A 20,633-nucleotide genomic window follows, 5' to 3' on the forward strand; every position below is an offset into this window, starting at 1 on the left:
CTCTAAAAATGTTATATATCAATATTTTTTTCTACTTTAAATTAGTCAATCTTTTAAAACTACTTCTGCTTAAAATATCCATGTCAAGTTTTAATTATATTTTCGTTGTTTTAACCCTTTAAATCCCAGTTTTATTACATGAGCGCCCTGTTTTTTTAGCCCCAAAAAACAAAAGAACTAAATATTTTCCAAAAAAACCCATTTGAAGTAATATTTGTTTGTTATTATAATTAGGCCTTTAGATGGACCAAAGATTGGCACCAACATTCATTTCGATCCACTTTTATTTTTTTTGCAGGAGCGCATTTCATAAAATGCACACACTATCGGTCCTAATCGACCACGCCCAAAAAAAGTGCTATAAAAAATTTATATATTAATATTTTATTCCACTTTAAATTAGCCAATCTTTTAGACCTACTTCTCCTTGAAATATTCATGTCAAGTTTTAATTACATTTCGCGGATTTTAACCCTTTATATCCCGGTTTCGTCACATGAGCGCACTGCTTTTTTTGCCCCAAAAAACATAAAACTTGAATATTTTCCAAAAAAAAACATTTGAGGTAATATTCAATTGTTATTATAATTAGGCCTTTAGATGGACTAAAGATTGGCACCAACAGTCATTTCGATCGCCTTTTTTTTTTTTTTTTTCAGGACCAGAAAATGGTGCCTTATTACTTTGCATTGATTTAGTTACTTCGACAATTTCACTAATGGTTATCTCTCTATCAATTTCTGTTCTGTCATTTACCGATATTTGTGGAATCGGTAATCTATCAAGCGTTTCAGCAATCTTTTTTTCATCAACCGGATCTGAGGTATAAAGATTGGAATAGAACATTTTAAACTGGTCATTAATGGTTTTCGGATCAGACGTCTTTTCTCCAGAGGTTTTACAGATTTCAGAAATCGTGTTAGCTGATATGGATTGCTTAATTTGATGTGCCAAAAGTTTTCCGGCTCTTTCCCCATGTTCATAGAACTTTTGCCTTGATTTGAAAAATAAACGTTCTGTTTGCTGAATGGACCGAATTTTGTATTCTGAATTTAGTAATAATTTTCTCTTATATAGGTCTGGTGTTGGATTTTCTGCATATAAGCAGTCAATCTCTTTTATACTGTTGGCTAGGTTGTTCATTTGTTGTAAGTATTTCTTTTTTTGAAATGAGGCGCTGTGGAGAGCATCCTCACACAGAACATGACATCGTGGTTCGGGAACAGCTGTGTGAAGGACCAAAAAGCTCTCCAGAGAGTGATCCGTACAGCAGAACGCTGCTGCAGGATTGCTCTCCCCCCGCTTCAGGACACCTACACCAGGAGATGCCGGACTAGAGCAGCGCAGATACTGAAGGACCCGTCCCATCCTGGCAACAAACTGTTCCAACTTCTGCAATCTGGTAGAAGGTTCCGCATCTTCCGGGCAAGGACAGAGAGACTCAAGAGGAGCTTCTATCCCCAAGCCATCCGTGCCCTAAACACACACACCCGCCCTCTCACATCATCTATAATTGACTGAGTCAGGACTCTTCCAGACACTCTAAACCAAGGCACAATGTACATTTCAATTCCTTTAATTTTAAATATGTTTATATTGTCTATCCTGTAAAATAGTCAGATGTCTATTCATATTAATGTACAGAATTCACCTGCTTGCTGCTACTACTGCACATTCACCCAGTGTGTATACTATCTATCTATATATATATATATATATATATATATATATATATATATATATATATATATATATATATATATATATATATATATATATATATATATATATATATAAATAAATAAATAAATATATATATAAATAAATATATAAATATATATATATAAATAAATATATAAATAAATAAATAAATAATGTTCTTCCTCTACACCCCCCCCCCAATTTTTGCACATGTCGAGGAGCGTGTCAGGCTACATTTCACTGTGTGTTATACTTGTATAACTATGCATGTGACAAATAAAGAACCTTGAACCTTGAAACATATGAAATTATCTGGCCTCTAAGATAGGCCTTTAATGCCTCCCATACAACAGTCATTTTCATCCCTTGGGTTTGATTTGTCTCTAAGAAAAACTGTATTTGCTCAGAGACCTTTTTTTTTTTTAAATGAGTCTTTAGTTAGGAGTAAAGGATCAAGTCGCCAGGCCGGTTTTTGACTTAAGCGTTCATAAAAATTTACATCTAATTGTACTGGACTGTGGTCTGAGATAACAATAGAGTTGTATTGGCAATCTAAAACCTTGGGAAGAATTCTACTATCTACAACCAAAAAAATCGATCCGTGAGTATGACCGGTGCACTGGTGAGAAAAATGAGAATTGTTTAGATGTAGGATTTTTGTCCCTCCAGGGGTCAAAAAAAGCATAAGATTGCATAAAGGATTTAAGAACATTACCCGCTTTTGAAATTTTGCTATCAGGTTTTGGGTTTGATCTGTCAAGTTGAGGATTAAGTACGCAGTTAAAGTCACCACCCAGTATCAAATGGGACTCTGTTAAATCTGGCAGGTGTTTTAAAAAGGTACAATAAAAATTTGGGTCATCCCAGTTTGGTCCATATACATTAGCAAGAATGACTTGTTTCCCATACAACCTGCCCTGTATAATAATATATCTCCCTCTGGTATCCGCCACAGTTGATAGTGGAATAAATGGAATCCCCTTCCTAATTAGAATAGCCACACCCCGTGATCTATCCTCAAATTTTGAGCTAAATATTTGGCTTACCCATGTTTTTTTTAGTTTAATTTGTTCACTTGATCGGAGGTGTGTTTCCTGCAGATATACAACATCGGATCTCAATGATTTTAAATGAGTAAAAACCCTTGTGCGTTTAACCGGATTATTTATACCTTTAACATTCCATGTTATAAAACGAAGAGGCAGATGACTTTGCGAGCTTGCCATTCAGGTACCAAAATGCAGGTGCAGAAAAAATATGTCCCAACCTCTGGAACCCCCCCAAAAGAAAGAGGGGGAGAAGGAAAAAAAAAAAAGGGAAAAAAATAAATAAATAAAACGAGCCTCAAAACCCCATGCTGATCTACTATTATCCCTGAGATCGCAACCCTCCAGGCTAGGATAGCACAGTGACTAAACGTACTGTTAACCCTCAAACAGCCCCTCAACTGGGCAAATATATAACATTTAATAACTAAACAAAACTCCAAAACTTATATTTTCCACTTTCCCCGTGTTTATTCTAATCAAATGCCCCAGAATAACAGCAATATCTCGAACATATCAAAAATCGGAACGAAGAAGGAAGGCAGAGTATTCATAATCAATTAAATCAAAAATCATTCTACCTTCCGGCCTTTTATGACTATGGCCCAATTATTTACTTGACATCTCCCCAGCACCGACGTATAACTATGTCCCTTGAGTTCAAGCAATCACACATGTGGAGTCCAACTTATCTTTTCTCACACGGCTGTACCTCTCACGGCCGTCGTAAGTCTTTTTTGATAAAGTCTATTGCAGCCGCTGGGTCGGTGAAACGATTGTCCTGTCCCGTCGGTGAAGTGATGCGGAGAACAGCTGGAAACAAAAGTCCAAACTTAACGCCAGCCTCGGAGCAAACGTTTAGCCTCCATAAAAGCAGCTCGTTTCTTTGCCACCATTGCTGTAAAATCAGGAAAAATGCTTATCTTCATGTCCTGCAGCAGCAACGGCTGCGACTTGGCGGCCCTTCGGAACACCTCTTCCTTGTCTTGGTAATAGTGAAACTTCACCACGATTGCCCTGGGAGAGTTTCCCTGTTGACCCAAGCTTCGATGAGCGCGGTCCAGCATCGGAGTAAAGTCGAGGCCCAGTATGTCTTTCAGCATTGTAGCAATAGCTGCCGTAGGTTTCCCGGTGTTTTCAAAGCCCTCCTTCACCCCTACAATGCGTGCATTGCACCGGCGTTGTCGCCCCTCGATGTCGTCCAACTTGCTGGTCAACTTAGCAACGTCCGATTTCAGCTTGCTAACCTCGTTTTCCAACTCCACTGTCCGGTCTGAAGAAGTATTCAAGTCAAGTCAACTTTATTTGTCAATTCTGCCACATGTACAGGACATACAGAGAATAGAAATTTCGTTACTCTCAAACCCTAGTGATTAAAAAATGCAAATAAAATAATTAAAAAGTAAAAATTTAAATAAATACAATACAATTTTACGTATAACAAAAAAAAAAGCTATACAATATACAACATTCAAAGCAAACTCAACACTTTCCAAACGGGTCTCTTGCTTCTCCAGATCTTCTTTGATTGTGTCTATTTTATCATTTAAATCTTTCGTGCTTGAATCGATACGGTCCAATATCCTCTTTTCAGAGCTAGCAATAGCTCTCATAATCTCACTCATGTCATGGGGTGGTGCCTCCGGTCTGTCCTCAGCATGGTCCGAGGCTTTTGCGGCCTGCTCTTTCCCCGATCTAGTTTTGCTCATATTTCGTACACCGTAGCCTTGAAGATGTAAAAAGTGCCTCAGAGCAGCACACGGGCGTGTTATCGTACTGTTGTTAAAAGTTCGTTAGTTTTGGAGCAATGGAATTATGAAAAAAGTTAGTCCATTGAGGAGCCCTGTACAACACGTCTTCACATGGCTACCAGACACGCCCCCCGTCATTTTGTTATTATTCAATTCAGAACTGCCCAGACCAGACACAGTGACGTTTCACCAGAATCCCTTTGATCTCTGATCTTCTTTATGACATCAGCACCCGAAAACCTATAAATAGGGGAGAGGTTCTCACTCTTGTCAGTCTTTCAAAGAGAGTGGAAGAATTCACTAGGCAGGAAAACACTTAAACTACTCGAAACTTCCGTTTCTGACACAGTTGACCGTCTTTTTAAAAAATCTTTTAGCATCAACTTCAATTTGAAATATGAGTCTGTCAAATCCTGTTGTATGCAACATGAGAGCCGAGAACGAAAAACTTCAACAGCAAATCAAAGAGCTGAAAAATGAGAATAAAACTCTCAAACAACAAAACTCTACCATACGTGACCTTAAAGTCGAGAACGCCGACCTTAAGGAGCAAAAAAGAGAGCTCATAAATGAGAACAAGATTCTCCAAAAAAACATTGAAGTTCTCTTCAAACGAAGTGGGTTCTCTAAAAACAAGAGGAAAAGAGACCTGCAACTAGAGAATGAAACAATTCACTTCAAAATTCAAGAGCTGGAATATTGTAACCAAATTCTAAAGGATTTAAACAGCTCCAAAACCAAAGAGATCCAGCAACAGAAAGAGGTGATGCAGGAAATGGAGGCAGAAATCAGAGAGTTGCAAAGCAGCAAGACAGGCTTGGTTATAAAAGTGGGAGACAACCCGTCTTTAAGAGAGGAAAATGATGTGACGGTAAAACGCATGTGTGAGCTGAAAAGGGACTTTGAAAAGGAAAAAGATGACATGCAACAGGAAATACAGGCTGTTAAAACTGAGCTCCATCAGGCAAACACAGCCTTTAAAGAGTTACAAGAGAGTGAAGAAAGAAAAAGGATCATGAATGAGGAAAACAAAACAACGGACAGTGAACAGCTCAGACAGACCCTGGAACTCCAATGCTTTGCACATGAAATTGACATATTGAGGCATAACGAACTTCTTGAACAGGACCTCCAGGAGCTTTCCAAAAGGAGTGGTGATTCTCAAAAAGAACTGAAACCACACGATGAGGGTGTGAAAGGAGAATCACGGATCTCCAAAGCCACTGAGAAAGACTCCCAACATGATTTTAACGTGACCAACAGAGAAAAGGAGTTTTTGTACCATCAATTTGAGGCAGTGAAAAGAGAGCTCCTAATTGAGAACAAAATTCTCCAAAGAAACGCTGAAGTTCTCTTCAAACGACGTGGGTTCTCTAAAAACAAGAGGAAAAGAGACCTGCAACAGAAAGAGGTGATGCAGGAAATGGAGGCAGAAATCGGAGAGATGCAAAGCAGCAAGACAGGCTCGGTTATAAAAGTGGGAGACATGGAAAAGGACAACCAACATGATTTTAACAAGACCAACAGAGAAAAGGAGTTGTTGTGCCATGAATGTGAGGCACTGAAAAGAGAGCTTGTCAAGAAAAATCTGTGTAATGTACAGGAAGCCTTGAAAACAAGACATGGCGTTGGGAGTCTGAGCTTGGGTTTGCAAAGTTTCACAGGAAGCACATAACAATCTGATAAACAACTACGATGTCCAAGTTGACATACTCAAACAACAAAATAAGGCCTTAGAAAATACGGTTAGCGACCTTACCAAAAAGATGTGGAATGGACGGGAAGCGATGAGACAAATGGAAAAGAACTTTCAAGAACAAAGGAAGCTACTCGAAAATCTCCGAGGAGAATTCGAGGAAATTTAGCACAACTAGGACTTTGGCCCTCCCTATTAAACCTGGTTAACGCAGGTTCAATAGGGCTATAACTCAGACAATGGAAGTTCATTTGATTTAATTGGCCCAAAATGAGTGACTGCACCCAGACACTCAGTAGCAAAAGAATTACAGAGATTCAAGAGAGAAAACTGTTTCTGCATAGACTCCTATAGTACTGCAAGTTGTGTCATCGCTTGGTGTCCTGCATAGAGTGCAGGTTTAAGGTATCTACGTATCTTTCAGAATTAGAAGCTATGCTGCGTCAGGGGTTATAACAGCTGTGCCCCCCCCCCCAACCGGTCGAGGCAGATGGCTGCCCCTCACTGAGCCTGGTTCTGCCGAAAGTTTCTTCCTGTTAAAAGGGAGTTTTTCTTTCCCACCGTCACCAATGGCCTTGATGACTGATAACCTTCACAGACACTGTCATCAAGGGTTTGCTCACAGGGGATCATCTGATTGTTGGGGGGTTTTCTCTCTTATATTGTATGGTCTTTACCTTACAATATAAACAGCCGAGAAGCGGCTATTTTTGCGATCCGGTGCTTTAGAAATACATCTTAGCTGAACTGAACTCCATAACATCTGGACCGAAATGCCTACACACAACGGTAGGCATTTCAATCAAGAGCTCTGTCCAAAACGTTCAGTGACAAGCATCAGCACCAGGATTGTTTTTTTAGCTCACCAACAGTTCATGTTCCATACCCAGTTTTTATTGTGACTGCAACTTTGTAAGACTGGGTTGGGAGATGTTCTTGTGGTGAGCTTTTATTCACATAATTGGTTTCTTTAATAGTGAAATAAAATATATTTGTATAACTGGAAACAGCGTTCTCATGTGTGATTATCACATTGTATTCTTTAAACCATGTAACAGAATATATAATATATATAATTTACTCATAGTAATATTAATATCTAATGTGACTGAGTTTCCTCATCTCTACTTATGTGCCGATGTGTTCACTGAGGCCATTGTATGGTCCATTTTGGCTGCATTTCCATGTTTTAAACATGAAATTTGCTTATTTAAAGGGTGTCTCATGTATCTCTTATGCAGAAATATGTGTTGCCTAGCTGGACAAATGTAGCACAGGTCTACTATTATTGGCCTAATGTATTTTACCAATCATTTCAGCATCCAGATAATCTCTTTCATACTCCCTTAGATGAATTTAGCCTGGTTGTCATGAAATAGGCATTTGAAACAATAACTACCAGTATCTTCGAATGTGTGTGATTTCACTAATCCTACACATTCTTTGCAAGACAACTGGGTGCTTTTATGTAAAGAATGATCTGAGAACACTGAGGCTAATGAAGTAACAAGAGAAACATAGTAAGTAGTCTTTCAGTTTGCATGATCAATTTGGATTATTGTTCATTTTCATTTACCATGTCAACATGTTTTAGAGCAACGTTTTCTGATTTTGAGCTCTTTTAGGTGTAAGTCATCGTCAGTGATTACCCTAAGCCCAAAGCAACACCAAACATGGGCAACCAAAATGCATCATTTTGTTAGCATGTAATTGTTCTCCCAATTCTTAGAAATCAGGAAACAACAAAAATAACAATTTTAACTTACAGACATGAAACACTCCCCCACCCTGGAAAAAAGTCCATTTTGCCTTTTACAAAAATATAAGGTTAGTGTAATGTTAGATTTTGCATTAATACCTATGACTGAGACCTCAAAGGTAATTCCTCGACTGCTTCAGTAACAGCCTGGTTGATTTTAACAAGTTAAGTAAATTTGCGGTCAATTTAGACTCAATTCAAAATCTCCTACTTGGGACGAACACTAAATGTAAATAGCTGACTTTCTAAATAAACCTATCCATCTTTGCAAGGTCCATTTTTGCTTTCACTAAATTCCAAATGTTTAGCCATAATTAGCTTAGCTGTCCTACTCTTGTTACTGCTCTTTCCTACTGCTGTTACAATCAAATGAACATCTCTGCAAAGATAAATTAGCTGAGACCTTAGGTTGATGGTAGTTACTAGCAAACATACAAACTTACATACACTATATAGTACAGTTCTATGATACATCACCAAATAGAACAATTTGTGGCAATGCAGACAAGCAGAGAAACATGCACAACATTGCTTCAGTCTCATAGCTACATGCAGCACAGTCAGTCCACCAAATCATCAAGCACTTAAAGTACCATTACTCATTAAAGACAGAAGGAAAATCACACTGCAACTCGATACACCTGGACAAGAAGCAAACTGGTAAGAGGGCTGATTTTACATTGACAGTTTACATTCAGGACTACGCTGCTATTGCTTTTCTTTGTTGTAACTTTTAAACTTTTTAAAATTTCTCTTCCCATTCAAATGAATGGCAAAATCTTCAAATCTCTTCAAACCTACCCTACTCTGAAACTTAACTACTTCAGAGTATGCAATAAGGTTGATTGTGTTCATCTGGACGTTGTGTTTTCAGTGGGAGAAACGCTACGTCATTCATCCAAGTGACTTCTTCACTTTTAGTCTCATTCACATTGCATTTTTGCTCGCAAATAATTTTCTAGTTCATGTTAGTATGTTATGTTTACAATGTCCACTGCCTTTTTTAAGCAAGCTACTGGAAAGCACACAAAATATTCATGAATTGTATGTAAAATTATTTTGTGAAAAATAATTATTGTTTTTTCCATCTCCCTTCACTCTTTGGCTCACCTTGTTCTTCCTGATCTTGTACAATCTCTTTGTCCTCTCCCTCTGATTTGAATTGATTAGGTAAATTAATAGTGAATTTAGACAAAATTAAACATCTGCTACTCTAACAGCCATCTTTCTATACACACACATCCCTCTTTACAATTTAGTCACAACAAAAAGTTACTTTGACGAGATTTAAGCATTAAAAGCTCGCTGGTCAGTCATCTCCATGTGTTCTGTCCTTGGTCTTTCTCCCATTGCTCATCTTCTTAGCTTGGCCTGGATTTACTGAAGGGCTCCTAAATGTGGGTTCCATTTATGTAAAATCATACTAACTCTTCACCACAATTATATATTTTAACTGTAGGCAACACTAACTAACTGTCAGAGAGCCTGACAGATGCTTACGGCACATCAGTTGACCAATCTAGTATTTGCCAAAGCTTCACAATGACATGTTTTTGTTTTTTTTGGTTTGTTTGTATAAAAGTCAACCCGACACACTGTTATGTTGATCACTCTGGACGAGTGTTTGTTGAAGCACCACACATATGGCTTTCATGGTTTGCCAACCTGTTCACCAACTCTCCGGTTGGTCTTCTGCACATGCTCCTGCTCTCCAGGCGGCAAATGCTGCTCCTCTAGGCCGAAAAAAGTGCATCTTCCCGGGGTACGATCACCGGGGACTCCTTTTTCCAGCACACACGTGACAACAAATACGTCATTTCCCGTTGACCAAAAAAAAAAAAAAAAAAAAAAAAAAATGCACCCTCTCACGGTCCTAGGGACCGAAAATGGTCCCGCCCGATCAGCGGGCGAAGCCGCTGCTGCACGCCGGGAATCAGGCTTCCTTTCCCGCAGGTCTGTTTAAGCAGCCCGCTGTTTTCCAGCAGGGGTCAAATGTGAAGCAAGGGCGCCACCCGGTGGACAAATAAAAAAATTACAACTCTAAGGCCTCCTCCAAAATGAAAGTGAAACTTAAACATCGACGATCCCTTTGACCGTAATTAATTTGCAGTGAAAAATAGCGTTTATAATGGGTTTCAAGGGGCAGAAATCGGCCACGAGGTTCGATAGTGGATGTATGCCTTTTATTCAGCCATTTAAGCTCATTTAAAAAACTCAGACTGAAATTTTAAAATAAAATGGGAAAAAAAATACATGTTTGAAAATTTGGCTATACTCCATTAAACACTACGGAAGAGGATTAGGGCCACTGGAAAAAAACCAAACAATTCTGACTTTAATCTCAGAATTCTGACTTTTTTCTCAGAATTCTGACTTTAATCTCAGAATTCTGACTTTAATCTCAGAATTCTGACTTTAATCTCAGAATTCTGAAAAAAGTCAGAATTCTGACTTTTTTCTCAGAATTCTGACTTTTTTCTCAGAATTCTGACTTTCTTCTCAGAATTCTGACTTTCTTCTCAGAATTCTGACTTTCTTCTCAGAATTCTGACTTTCTTCTCAGAATTCTGACTTTCTTCTCAGAATTCTGACTTTCTTCTCAGAATTCTGACTTTCTTCTCAGAATTCTGACTTTCTTCTCAGAATTCTGACTTTCTCAGAATTCTGACTTTTTTCTCAGAATTCTGACTTTTTTCTCAGAATTCTGACTTTTTTCTCAGAATTCTGACTTTTTTCTCAGAATTCTGACTTCTTTTTTTCAGAATTCTGAGATTAAAGTCAGAATTCTGACTTTAATCTCAGAATTCTGACTTCTTTTTTTCAGAATTCTGAGATTAAAGTCAGAATTCTGACTTTAATCTCAGAATTCTGAGATTAAAGTCAGAATTCTGACTTTAATCTCAGAATTCTGAGATTAAAGTCAGAATTCTGACTTTAATCTCAAAATTCTGAGATTAAAGTCAGAATTCTGAGATTAAAGTCAGAATTCTGACTTTAATCTCAGAATTCTGACTTTAAAGTCAGAATTCTTTCCTTTTTTTTTTTCCAGTGGCCCTAATCCTCTTCCGTAAAACACAGTGGAAATGGTGTGGAATTAAAAAACGCAAAGGCCACGAAATGGTCCCAGGTTCTACAGAGGGTTAAACACTTTGTTCTCCTGCAGGTCCAGTCCTGTCGCCACAGAAACAAGTCCTGACCCATGTACCTGGAACCATAGAAGAAGAATAAAATAATAAATGATATTTAAAAAAAGACCTTAAATCCCACAACATAAAAACATTTCGACCAATGAAATGCTTTAGAGTGAAGGACAGCAGTGAATCGCCGCTGACGTGGATTTATGCACAGCTGCAGGTGAGCTCACCTCACTGAAGGATGCATTTTTTCTTTTTCTTCAAACGCTTTCTTCCTGTGTGGCCTTCTGGAGATCAAAGAGAGGATACGATTGGTCGGTTTCTAGATATAAAGCTTATTTCATCATCAACACTAAAGGATGTTCTATCATCGTCTTGATGAGACCTTACAGCCTGAGCCTCAGCTCACCATGTCACAGGAAACACTAATGTTCAGGAACAGGAAGTGACCTCATAGACTCAGAGCTACATCACAACAGCCAGACTGACCCGGCTACATCACCATGGTATGGCAATCTCGACTCCACTCAACTGTAATCTGCGGCCGAGTCTCCGTCACTCTGCTGCAAACACTGAACACAACTTGATCTGTGTGGGTGGGCTGTGGGACAGGAAGCATTAAAATTTCCATGTTTCAGAAACAAACAGCAGCACTGAGCGTGCTCAAAGCCTGAAGCAGAGAGCACAGCGCCTCACTCTACCTGCTGGGCTGGTGTCTAAGGTGTTTGATGCGTTCCGGGGAGCAGAATCTTCCGGGTTAGGATCTTTGCTCCTGTTGACCTGGGTCACATCCTGCTGACTAGCTGTGTGCTGGACTTCCTGCTGCGCCGGTCTGGTGTCCACTTCAGACTCCGGACCCTGGACCTCAGCTGCGGGGCGTTCACAGAGGGCCTGGAGCTCTGAGGCAGCTCTGTCTGGCTCTGCTGGCTCCGGTTCTGGTCTGGTTCCAGCAGGTGGATGTGTGGGAGTCCGGACCTCCTCCCGAGGCTTCTCGGGAAAATCTGGCTTATCTTGGGCCGGTGACATCTGCGTGACCCCGGGGTGACCTGAAAAGGAGAACTTGATCAAACGAGCAGTAGTGACAAGAAAGTCTGCAGAAGTCCTGCCGGGCTCTCACCTTCGACCCCACCGTCCGGCTCTGCCCGTGGGCTTGTCTTCCTCAGCCTGCAGCCCTTCCTGATCTCGGCCAGCAGGTTGTCGACGGTGCATCCTTCGTCCCAATTGGCCATGTCTGTCCTAACTGCAGCACAGACACACGTTCCCCTGTGAGCTTAGCGCACGTGTCACAAACAACAGGTGAAAGCTGTCACTGCATCACCTGACAGCCTCACAGGTACAGCAGCATTTAATCTTTACAAACTTTCTTCTCGTCCTGATGCTGTCACATCATTTCCTTTAAATATTCAGCTGCTGATAAACTGTTGCAGAAAAATGTTGCTGATGTCAGCTATTGATTCTCGACCTGTCCGTCACCGGCCCTTCACATGTCTCACCTGTTCTCCACTTGCACTTGACCTGTCCTTCACCTGCCACACCTGGAGAGACAGGTGAGGGACACCTGTCTCTCCATTTAAGGAGGGAGGATTTAAGGTGAAATAATGGTGTCTGACTTGCTGATCTTTCTGGTGGGGGCTTCTTCTCTCAGTTTCCTCCCTTCCTCCAACCTCTTCCTCCTCTTCTCCTGCTCCCTGTGACCTTCGTTCTCCTGATCGAAGAATAAAAGGAACACACAGTTCAAACTTCAGCAGGCTAACCGGCCCCCCAGAGAGGGCGGAGCTTAACATTTACAGGGAAACAGGACTAATGTGTGGCAGCTACCACACTTTGTCACGGTTCAAGTCAGAGCCGATTGGCTGGCTGAGACATAGTTTAAATGACACATGCAAACGTGCGGCAGGGTATGAGTCCTGCAGACTGAGCCGCACTGCGATTGGCGCTGACCTTGAGGGTTCGAAGGAAGAGGTCTCTGAATGCCTTGATGGTGCTGAAGAGCTCTTCGAGGGAGAAGCTGTCAATGAGATGTCCTCACTAAGATAATAAAACGAGTGTGTGTGTGCACACGTGTGGTATCCCATGATTCCATGCTGTAAGTTCAGAGCCTGTGAGAACAGGCTGGGCGGGGACGATAAGATCTGCAGCGTCTGAGGTTCAGCTGTTTGTTATGGTGTATCTGCAGTTACGCCCTGATGGTACACAGACCACGTCGTCGTTGCTCTCACCTGGCAGCGAGGAGCTGTGGTGGAGCTTTGTGAGCTCTCTGCTGACTTAGGTAATCAGCCAGTGGCTTTCAGTTTGAGCTGTTCTGCTTGTCATGTTAGCCTTGAAACTAAGTGAAACTGACTCGCACTTCCTTTTGCTAACGTCCTGCCGATAAAGCTTTTCAAACCGACCCAAATGGCCTGCTCATGTCTCCCCATCCAGCTCATGCGACATCTGTTGGTTCGTCCATCAAGCAGGTAAACATGCCCCTCTAAACAAATGAAATCAGCCAAGAGAGCCTCTGAAAGTGACCTGGACCTACAGCAACATTTAACTGTTTATATGACTGAGCGCCAACTGTCCTGACTGCCATCGTGAGGCAGAGTTCAGATTACTTAAACTGATCTCATGAAATCACAAATCACCTCAGAGGAGACCGAGAAGGAAGGGAAAAAAGGAAAAAAGGAAGGACAGGAAGGAAATAAGGAGAGAGGAGGAAGTGGACGAGGACATGAGCATACCTTGTAGTTGTCGAGTGCATCGAAGACGAGGTGGTGTCCCCGAGGGTCGAAGACGGCAAGAGCAGCCAGCAGCTGGAACAGCTGCATCTTCACCATGACATTGGACGTGTCGAGAGCTGAGGGCATATAGGAGGAGGTGGAGTTACCGCTTTCATAAGTAATGACTCTGAGTCGTCATCTTCACCTCACAGGTACACCGGCTACCTGCTTAGCTTAGGCTGGAACAGCCACCTGAGTCTACCTGTTGCTCAGGGTAGCGTGTAAATATGATTTTAAGGTGGTTTTAAGGCAGATCTGCTTCATTCTAACTTTCTGGTCCTCCACCCACCTTGAGCCAGCATCCTGATGTAGCCCTCGTTGTCCAGGATGAAATGCAGCCCTGCGGACGAGTTCATGATGGTCCGGACACAGCTGACGCAGGTGAGCTGCAGCAGAGCATCGGCGATGTGGGCGCAGCCGCGGCCCGACAGAGCCTCCAGCGCCTCCAGCAGGAGGTCCAAACCCTGTAGTTCAAGGAACTGCACCATCCATGACTGATTACTCACCTCCAGCCGCCGCTGCAGACCCGAGTAGTTCACCACTGTGGGAACCTGGAGGGGCAGAGTGACCATCGGTCAGAGCTGTGAGACGCCCTCTCCTTCCCCTGCAGGACTCCTGAGGTTCTGCTTCTTTCCTACCTGCAGCAGTCGGATGCAGAGCTCGGGGTCAGCGTTCTCCAGATTGGCCTCCACCTTGCCGTCAGTGACTGTGGCGGGGCCTCTGGTCAACTGGTCCTTTACCGCCCCCCATTTGGTACTGGTTGCCATGATGACAGGCTAAAGGTTTTACCGATGTTTGAGCTGACGAGGGTTAAAACAGATACAGGTAATCAATCACAAACAATCAATGACATCATCATCTTTTTAACGTCCATGACAAGCAGACCTGACACAAGCGATGACATCACGCCCGTGTCAGCCTGCCTCGGGCTCACAGTTTCACATTCATTAACACATCTCTGAGTCACAAACTGAGCTCCTCCAGTGGACGCCTTTATCTGCTCAGGAGGTCAGAGTCCTTTACTGTGATTGGACTCCATTTGGCTTTAGTTGTGTCATAAATTATTATTTGAATTATGTTCCTGACTGACAGCTCGAGTACACTTCTGATGTGGACCAGTTTTAACTTGGTTTTATTCAGCTCCGAATCAAAGCTCCAAATCACAACAACAGTCACCTTGAGATGCTGTACTGTCTTTGTACTCTCAACAACCATATGAGTAAGAAGTTTTGTGACAGTGGCAAGGAAAACCTCAATTTTAACAGGAAGAAACCTCCAGCAGAGCCAGGCTCAGACCAGTTTGGGAGAGGGAAGGAAGACAGGACAAAGGCACTCTGTGGAATGCATGAATAACAAGAAACAGAGAAAAAGAAGAAGAATGCAGTGAATCAGGCTGAAGGATCAGCTGATTAACAGACTGATAATAAAGCACATGATTGGCTCCAGTAACAGAAAAATAAACACGAAGCGCTCACAGCTATCGTGGCTGTGATTTGGAAAGTGAATGAATCAGACTGAAGGCTACGTGAATCCTGCACTCAGTGTGTTGCAGAGTCTTCATCAGTGAAGAAGAGTGACTGCACGTCACAGCGTGGTGGGTGAAATATGTCAGCTATGTGGTATTTCTGGTATTCAGTGCGTGTGCATGTCCTGACAGCTGAGCACGCTCGCCACATTAACGCGCCGCTGTGAGAAAACCTGAACTTTAAACTTGAAAGGTGGAGTAGGTCAGTCACATGGTCAAAGGGTGTTTCCAGAGGCCTGGATTCAAATCTCCCCCGGGGCATTTGAATCCCCCCCCCCATCCAGCCAGCCTTCCTGCGTCAGTAAAGCTTCAGAATATTAAACACAACCATGAAACTTTCAGACTCACTGCAACATGGTCCTAATAAAGTGAGCACTGACTGTGTAAACCAGCAGAAACACAGGCAGGAAATTCACCTGTAAAGGTGTGTGTGGGTGTGTGTGTGAGTGAAGACAGACTGACTGGGGGGAGAAATTCCTTCTCAGCAGATGAGCTCAGGATAAAGACTCTTCCTCTTTTTGGACAGATGCTTCATCGCTTGGTTAAACTGTGGCCTCCTCCTCACGCCCGGCAGCAGAACTTTAACCACGGAAACAAATGCTCCTCATCAGCAGCAGCAGGTTTCAGTCTTCAGAGAAGGACCAGCAAACAAACTCAGCACTAGTTGTTCCAGTATCGGGAAAAACTGAGGGATGATCCTTTAAACCTGAAGCTCAGGTGTTTGTCATCATTTAACAACTTAAACAGACCTTTCACTGTACACATGCGCATATCTGTCAGTGGTACACCCTCACAGAAGAACAAATGCATTGATCTCAGTGCTGATGGATCAATACAGTGATTGGATAAGAGCAGACCCGCATGCTCCGATTCAAAGGTTCAAAAGTTTAAACACAGTTGTGGCTAAAAACCGCTGACAGGTCGAGCTGTGCCTGCCAAACCGGACTCCCTTCAAAATTAATCGAATTTAGTGTCTGAGCTTCAGTTCACTCGGTGCTGTTCCATGCAAGTGGATTTTCTCCAAGGCAGGAGAAACTATTTCTAAGAAAAGAAACAGACTCAGCCAGCGCACAGTAACACTAATCCTCTTTTTAAATGTAAATTACAAAAGGGCTACCTGACATAGATCATGTTTTTACTTTGCAAGTTCTTGATTAGGGGTGGGTTTTGATTATTGCCTTTCTGATTACAATCCATGCTAAATTGGATAAATTTATATTGATTCATTACAATCCTGTGTCGATTTGTAAATTAACGTTATTATGCCTGAAACGCCAGCATCTCAGGTTAAACCTCACAACATGTCGTCAAACACCATACAGCTAAAACAGTACCTGGGAGCAGGTTTACGGATTCTGCATACAAACGTAAACACAGAGCGCGGACCCGACGCGTCAGAGTCAGATTTTGGTGCGTCGTCGGGTCCGCGCTGTGTTTGCCTCTTTTTTTTTTTTCGCTGGCTTCTGCAGCTGCAGGTTCATAACTCTCTGTTTACATCTCTAATTAAGTCTCACATGTGTCAGCTTTCTTTTAATAGATACGAAATTATGGATATATACTGATAGATGACCAGAATTGTAATATTTCTGACTGAGGCAAAACTTTCAAGATTCCAATCAAATTGAATCGGATCCTGTATGGAATCAAAATGATTCTACAAATCAGTAACGATGCAGCCGTACTCAGCCCCTAAGCATTTTCCCTTTCCAGTTCACAATCAATCCCACCCCTAGGTCAAAAATATGTATAGGACAATTGGCCTAATCTAATATTTTGTATGAACCTGTCCAGCTGTCCAGTGATTAAATGACAAGTAGATGGGGGCAGGACTCCACAGCAGGGGCATACTCCATAATGTGCTGTGCAGTCTCATATGTATATTGTATATGTTGCTCACTTATTGTATTTACCAACATAAAGGAGTTATGAGCAAAGAAAGGCCACACCATAGTGCATGTTTAAATAGGGAAAGTTTATTGATCAAAATGTATTACGCAAATACGCATTACATTTTTTTCAGCCCCCCAATCGAGAAAACAAAACCAATTACATGTTCAAAGCAACGGAACGGTGGCCCAATATCAGAGAGAACTCCACTCTTGAGTGAGCAGTGATGATTGAGTGTGCGTGTTAGTCCCCATAGGGAAATAGTTCCTCTGCATTTAACCCATTCACCCAGTGAATTTTTTATTGAGCAGTCCGTTTTATTTTGCAGATTCAAGCTGCTCTTCAAAATATTCGCCACCAGATGTCACCGGAGAGGACTGTGTTGAAAAGCTTCGAGTAATGAACCATTTTTCAATACAAGCTTCAGTGCTTCGGAAAGCTTCATTTGGCCATCACTACTATATGACACAGCCTTGTACCCTAATTGTGCCCTGTCACTATCAAGGCCATCTTATTTTGCCTTCCAAAATAAAAGCCTTTTCAAATTGTCCATATACGACCTACTCTTTTAACGATTTCAAAATGCTCTTAAATGAAAAATTCATGTTTCAACAGGATAATTCCACTTTAGATCAACAGTATACAGCCCCACAGTGATACCATATCAATATCAAGTCATTCTGATTTTGACTTCCAAAGTAAAAGCCTTTGACAATGTCAAAGTAAAAGCAGGAGTGACTAAAACAAGCTCTCTTCAATTATTTTGGGATGTTATTTACTTATCAATTGTGAAAAAATTGCTCTGAATAAACAGAGAAGCAAAAACGCTCATGAACTGGCGTGGAGAAAGACGTGTCTGTGTGAACAGGGAAAAAGCTGAACGTGGCGCGGCGCTTCCACGTGCAGTGTCTACCGTCACTCACGAGTAAAAAGACTGCAACATTAACATTAGCATTGGAGGCTAAATAGAATTTTCGACACATCTCCTCCTCTATTAAAGCTCGTTTTCAGCAACCGAACACCAAGAAACATCAAGAAAACCTCACTGCGCCGATAGAATACCGTGAATTTTATATAAGTTTGAATAACTTACCGTTTGTGTAAAATACTCCAATGAGTACGGCAGGCATCCACCACGGTGTAACCAGCAGAAGCACATGGAAAATCGGCCCGGCAGAGCAAACTATTAATTGATCCACGGGTTTACCTGGGCAGAAGCCCAGGGGCCTGCCAAGTTAAATAACTCTCTTCAGAGTTCATTTGCTTGGACTTGAATAACACTGTTTAATAACTCCAACACTGAACACTATTTGAATCAGAATGTGTTAAAATGACACTTTGAGAGTGGAAATCAACTCTAACATCTTTAACCCTGAAATTTTAACACTCCAGTTTTTGCTGTGTATATTGTTTGATAGTTGGAGTCAGGCGAGTGTTGTTGTAGACTTTAAGTCGCTGTGCGAGTTAATATTGCTGGAGGAGTTTAAGAACTGTTTTCCTGAGCAGACAGTGATGTACCTGAGCATGCAGAAGGTGGCCACGTTACAAGAGGCAGCTGTCCTGGCTGAGGAGTTTGCCCTAACGCATAAGGCAGTGGAACAAATAGAATAGTGCTATTGTAAATTGTGTGAGAACATGATTGTGACTGTCCTGAGTGAAGTATTGCAAACTGTGGAAAGAGTGATTTTGAATGTTCTGAGTGAAGTATTTTGCAAGTGTCAGAGGCATAAAGTGAGACATGAGTAAGAAAGGGAATAGGAAGTGAAGCAGGGGTAACAGAGAGACAGACTGACAAGGGTGCAGACAGTAAACTGGATAGCAGAGGGTGATACTGCAGGTCACCAGCTGCCCCTAGGGGACACAAAATAAATAAAGTAGAATGAAAAAATATGAAATAATACTAAAAACCCTTTTAGTATTATTACATTTTTTTTGGTGGGCCAGACCCTAAAAGACCCTAAAACAGAAAAAGTCCAGTTTCCTGTTTTTGAAAAAAAAAGAGAAACCAAACACTCTTTATAGATAAACAATAATAAAGGTATGAATAAAGAATAAGAATAAATAAGTAACAATTAATGAAACTGAATGCATTCTGAGAATTATGAAAGATAATTCTTGAAAAATGCCTTAAACGTTAAAGGGAGCAGTTGCACATTAAACAGCATGGTGGATGGAGAATCACAAGCTGGGAAGTTCACCTGCAATATCACTGTGTCTGAGTGGACTCAGAAAGACTGTCTGAGTTTGAAATTTGCCACAGATGGAGTAAAGTTTCAACAAAAGAGACTGAAAAACAAGACAAGGCTGAAGAAAAACTGTAAAAAAAAAAAAGTATCACTGATAATGCACATCCCATACGGAAAAGAAATAGAACAAACTTATAAGTCTTGCATAAGATGTGGCCTACTTCATATAGTGAATCATATAAGTGGCCACTAATGAAAGTGGCCACTTTCTCATTACTTTCATATATTGTTTTAGTAAGCATCCAAAACATACAAGTTTCATTTATATAATTTTTCAAGGGATCTTGTATCTGTTTTCACTCTTGTATGCTTTTCATACATGTTTCACACAAGACAGATACAAACTTTATAAGATTTATATCTATCTTTTCCGTATGGGATGTCACAGCCATGAACTGCTGCGGGATGTGGGAGAGAAAGACAGCAGCAGACAGGAGGAAGAAGATAACAAGGAGGGAGAAGAGAACATAGAGGAACAATGAAGACTGTTTTTAGTGTGGGGACACGTGAAAATCAGGTTAAGGAAAACCAGGAAAAAACTGAGGCCGACTGACTTGGTGTGGAGGTTGAGAAAGGGTCAGAATATTGCAACATGTTTGATCTGGCTAATGTATTTTTCAGTAAAAAACATGTAATCCTGGCAGTTAGCTTTGGGTCACGGAGCCCCGCAGCGGACATGGGAGAAAAAAAAAAATTAGGGAGAAAAAAAAAATAATTAGGGAGAAAAAAAAATTAAGACGGACTTTTGCGAGAGCTCGCAAAAGTTTTAGCCGCATTCTTCCGAGGCCGCCAGCTCGAAGCCGACCGGGAGGTCGAGGCACGATGTGCCGGGAAAGCGGTGTTCCTCCCGGCTGTAGTAGGTCTCGACCTCCCGTTAGCTTCGAGCTAGTGAGTGTCAGATCTCCACTTTTGCAAATATGTGATGTCTTGTAAACCGAGCAGGTATCTGACGTTTACACAACTACATTCACGCCTCAAAAGATCTTAAGAGTGTATTTTGTGACCCAGAAAGAGTAATATTACAACTAAGTAGCGGCCGCCATTGTTGGAGTTTTGCGAGATCTCGCAAAACAAACTCGGGATCTCGCAAAAGTCCGTCTTAATTTTTTTTTTCTCCCTAATTTTTTTT

At 41.4% G+C, this 20,633-nt stretch overlaps 2 protein-coding genes across 3 annotated transcripts; both read right to left on the bottom strand.

The window, feature by feature from the left end:
- Window positions 1-10,913: 10,913 nt before the first annotated feature.
- LOC309720882 (uncharacterized protein) lies at window positions 10,914-12,819 on the bottom strand. 2 transcript variants are annotated; one of them, XM_082558081.1, is made up of 5 exons: window positions 12,205-12,819; window positions 11,789-12,133; window positions 11,620-11,688; window positions 11,318-11,374; window positions 10,914-11,158 (listed from the first exon to the last, which is right to left on the bottom strand). In XM_082558081.1, exons 1-4 carry the CDS (start codon window positions 12,314-12,316, stop codon window positions 11,319-11,321), a joined length of 582 nt encoding a protein of 193 aa, XP_082414207.1. In that variant the 5' UTR covers window positions 12,317-12,819; the 3' UTR covers window positions 10,914-11,158; window position 11,318. The 2 variants fall into 2 exon arrangements, with proteins under 2 accessions (XP_082414207.1, XP_082414208.1); XM_082558082.1 differs by lacking the exon at window positions 11,620-11,688 and having other exon boundaries at window positions 12,205-12,811.
- A 319-nt stretch (window positions 12,820-13,138) lies between these two features.
- On the bottom strand, window positions 13,139-19,012 carry LOC309721087 (inverted formin-2-like). Its single transcript, XM_082558442.1, has 4 exons — window positions 18,352-19,012; window positions 14,485-14,646; window positions 14,136-14,397; window positions 13,139-13,923 (listed from the first exon to the last, which is right to left on the bottom strand). Exons 2-4 carry the CDS (start codon window positions 14,611-14,613, stop codon window positions 13,682-13,684), a joined length of 633 nt encoding a protein of 210 aa, XP_082414568.1. The 5' UTR covers window positions 14,614-14,646; window positions 18,352-19,012; the 3' UTR covers window positions 13,139-13,681.
- Between the last annotated feature and the right edge of the window lie 1,621 nt (window positions 19,013-20,633).

This window comes from Aulonocara stuartgranti, assembly GCF_965226115.1.
Source record: "Aulonocara stuartgranti genome assembly, chromosome: 13".
In the NCBI taxonomy this organism is placed as follows: Eukaryota; Metazoa; Chordata; class Actinopteri; order Cichliformes; family Cichlidae; genus Aulonocara; species Aulonocara stuartgranti.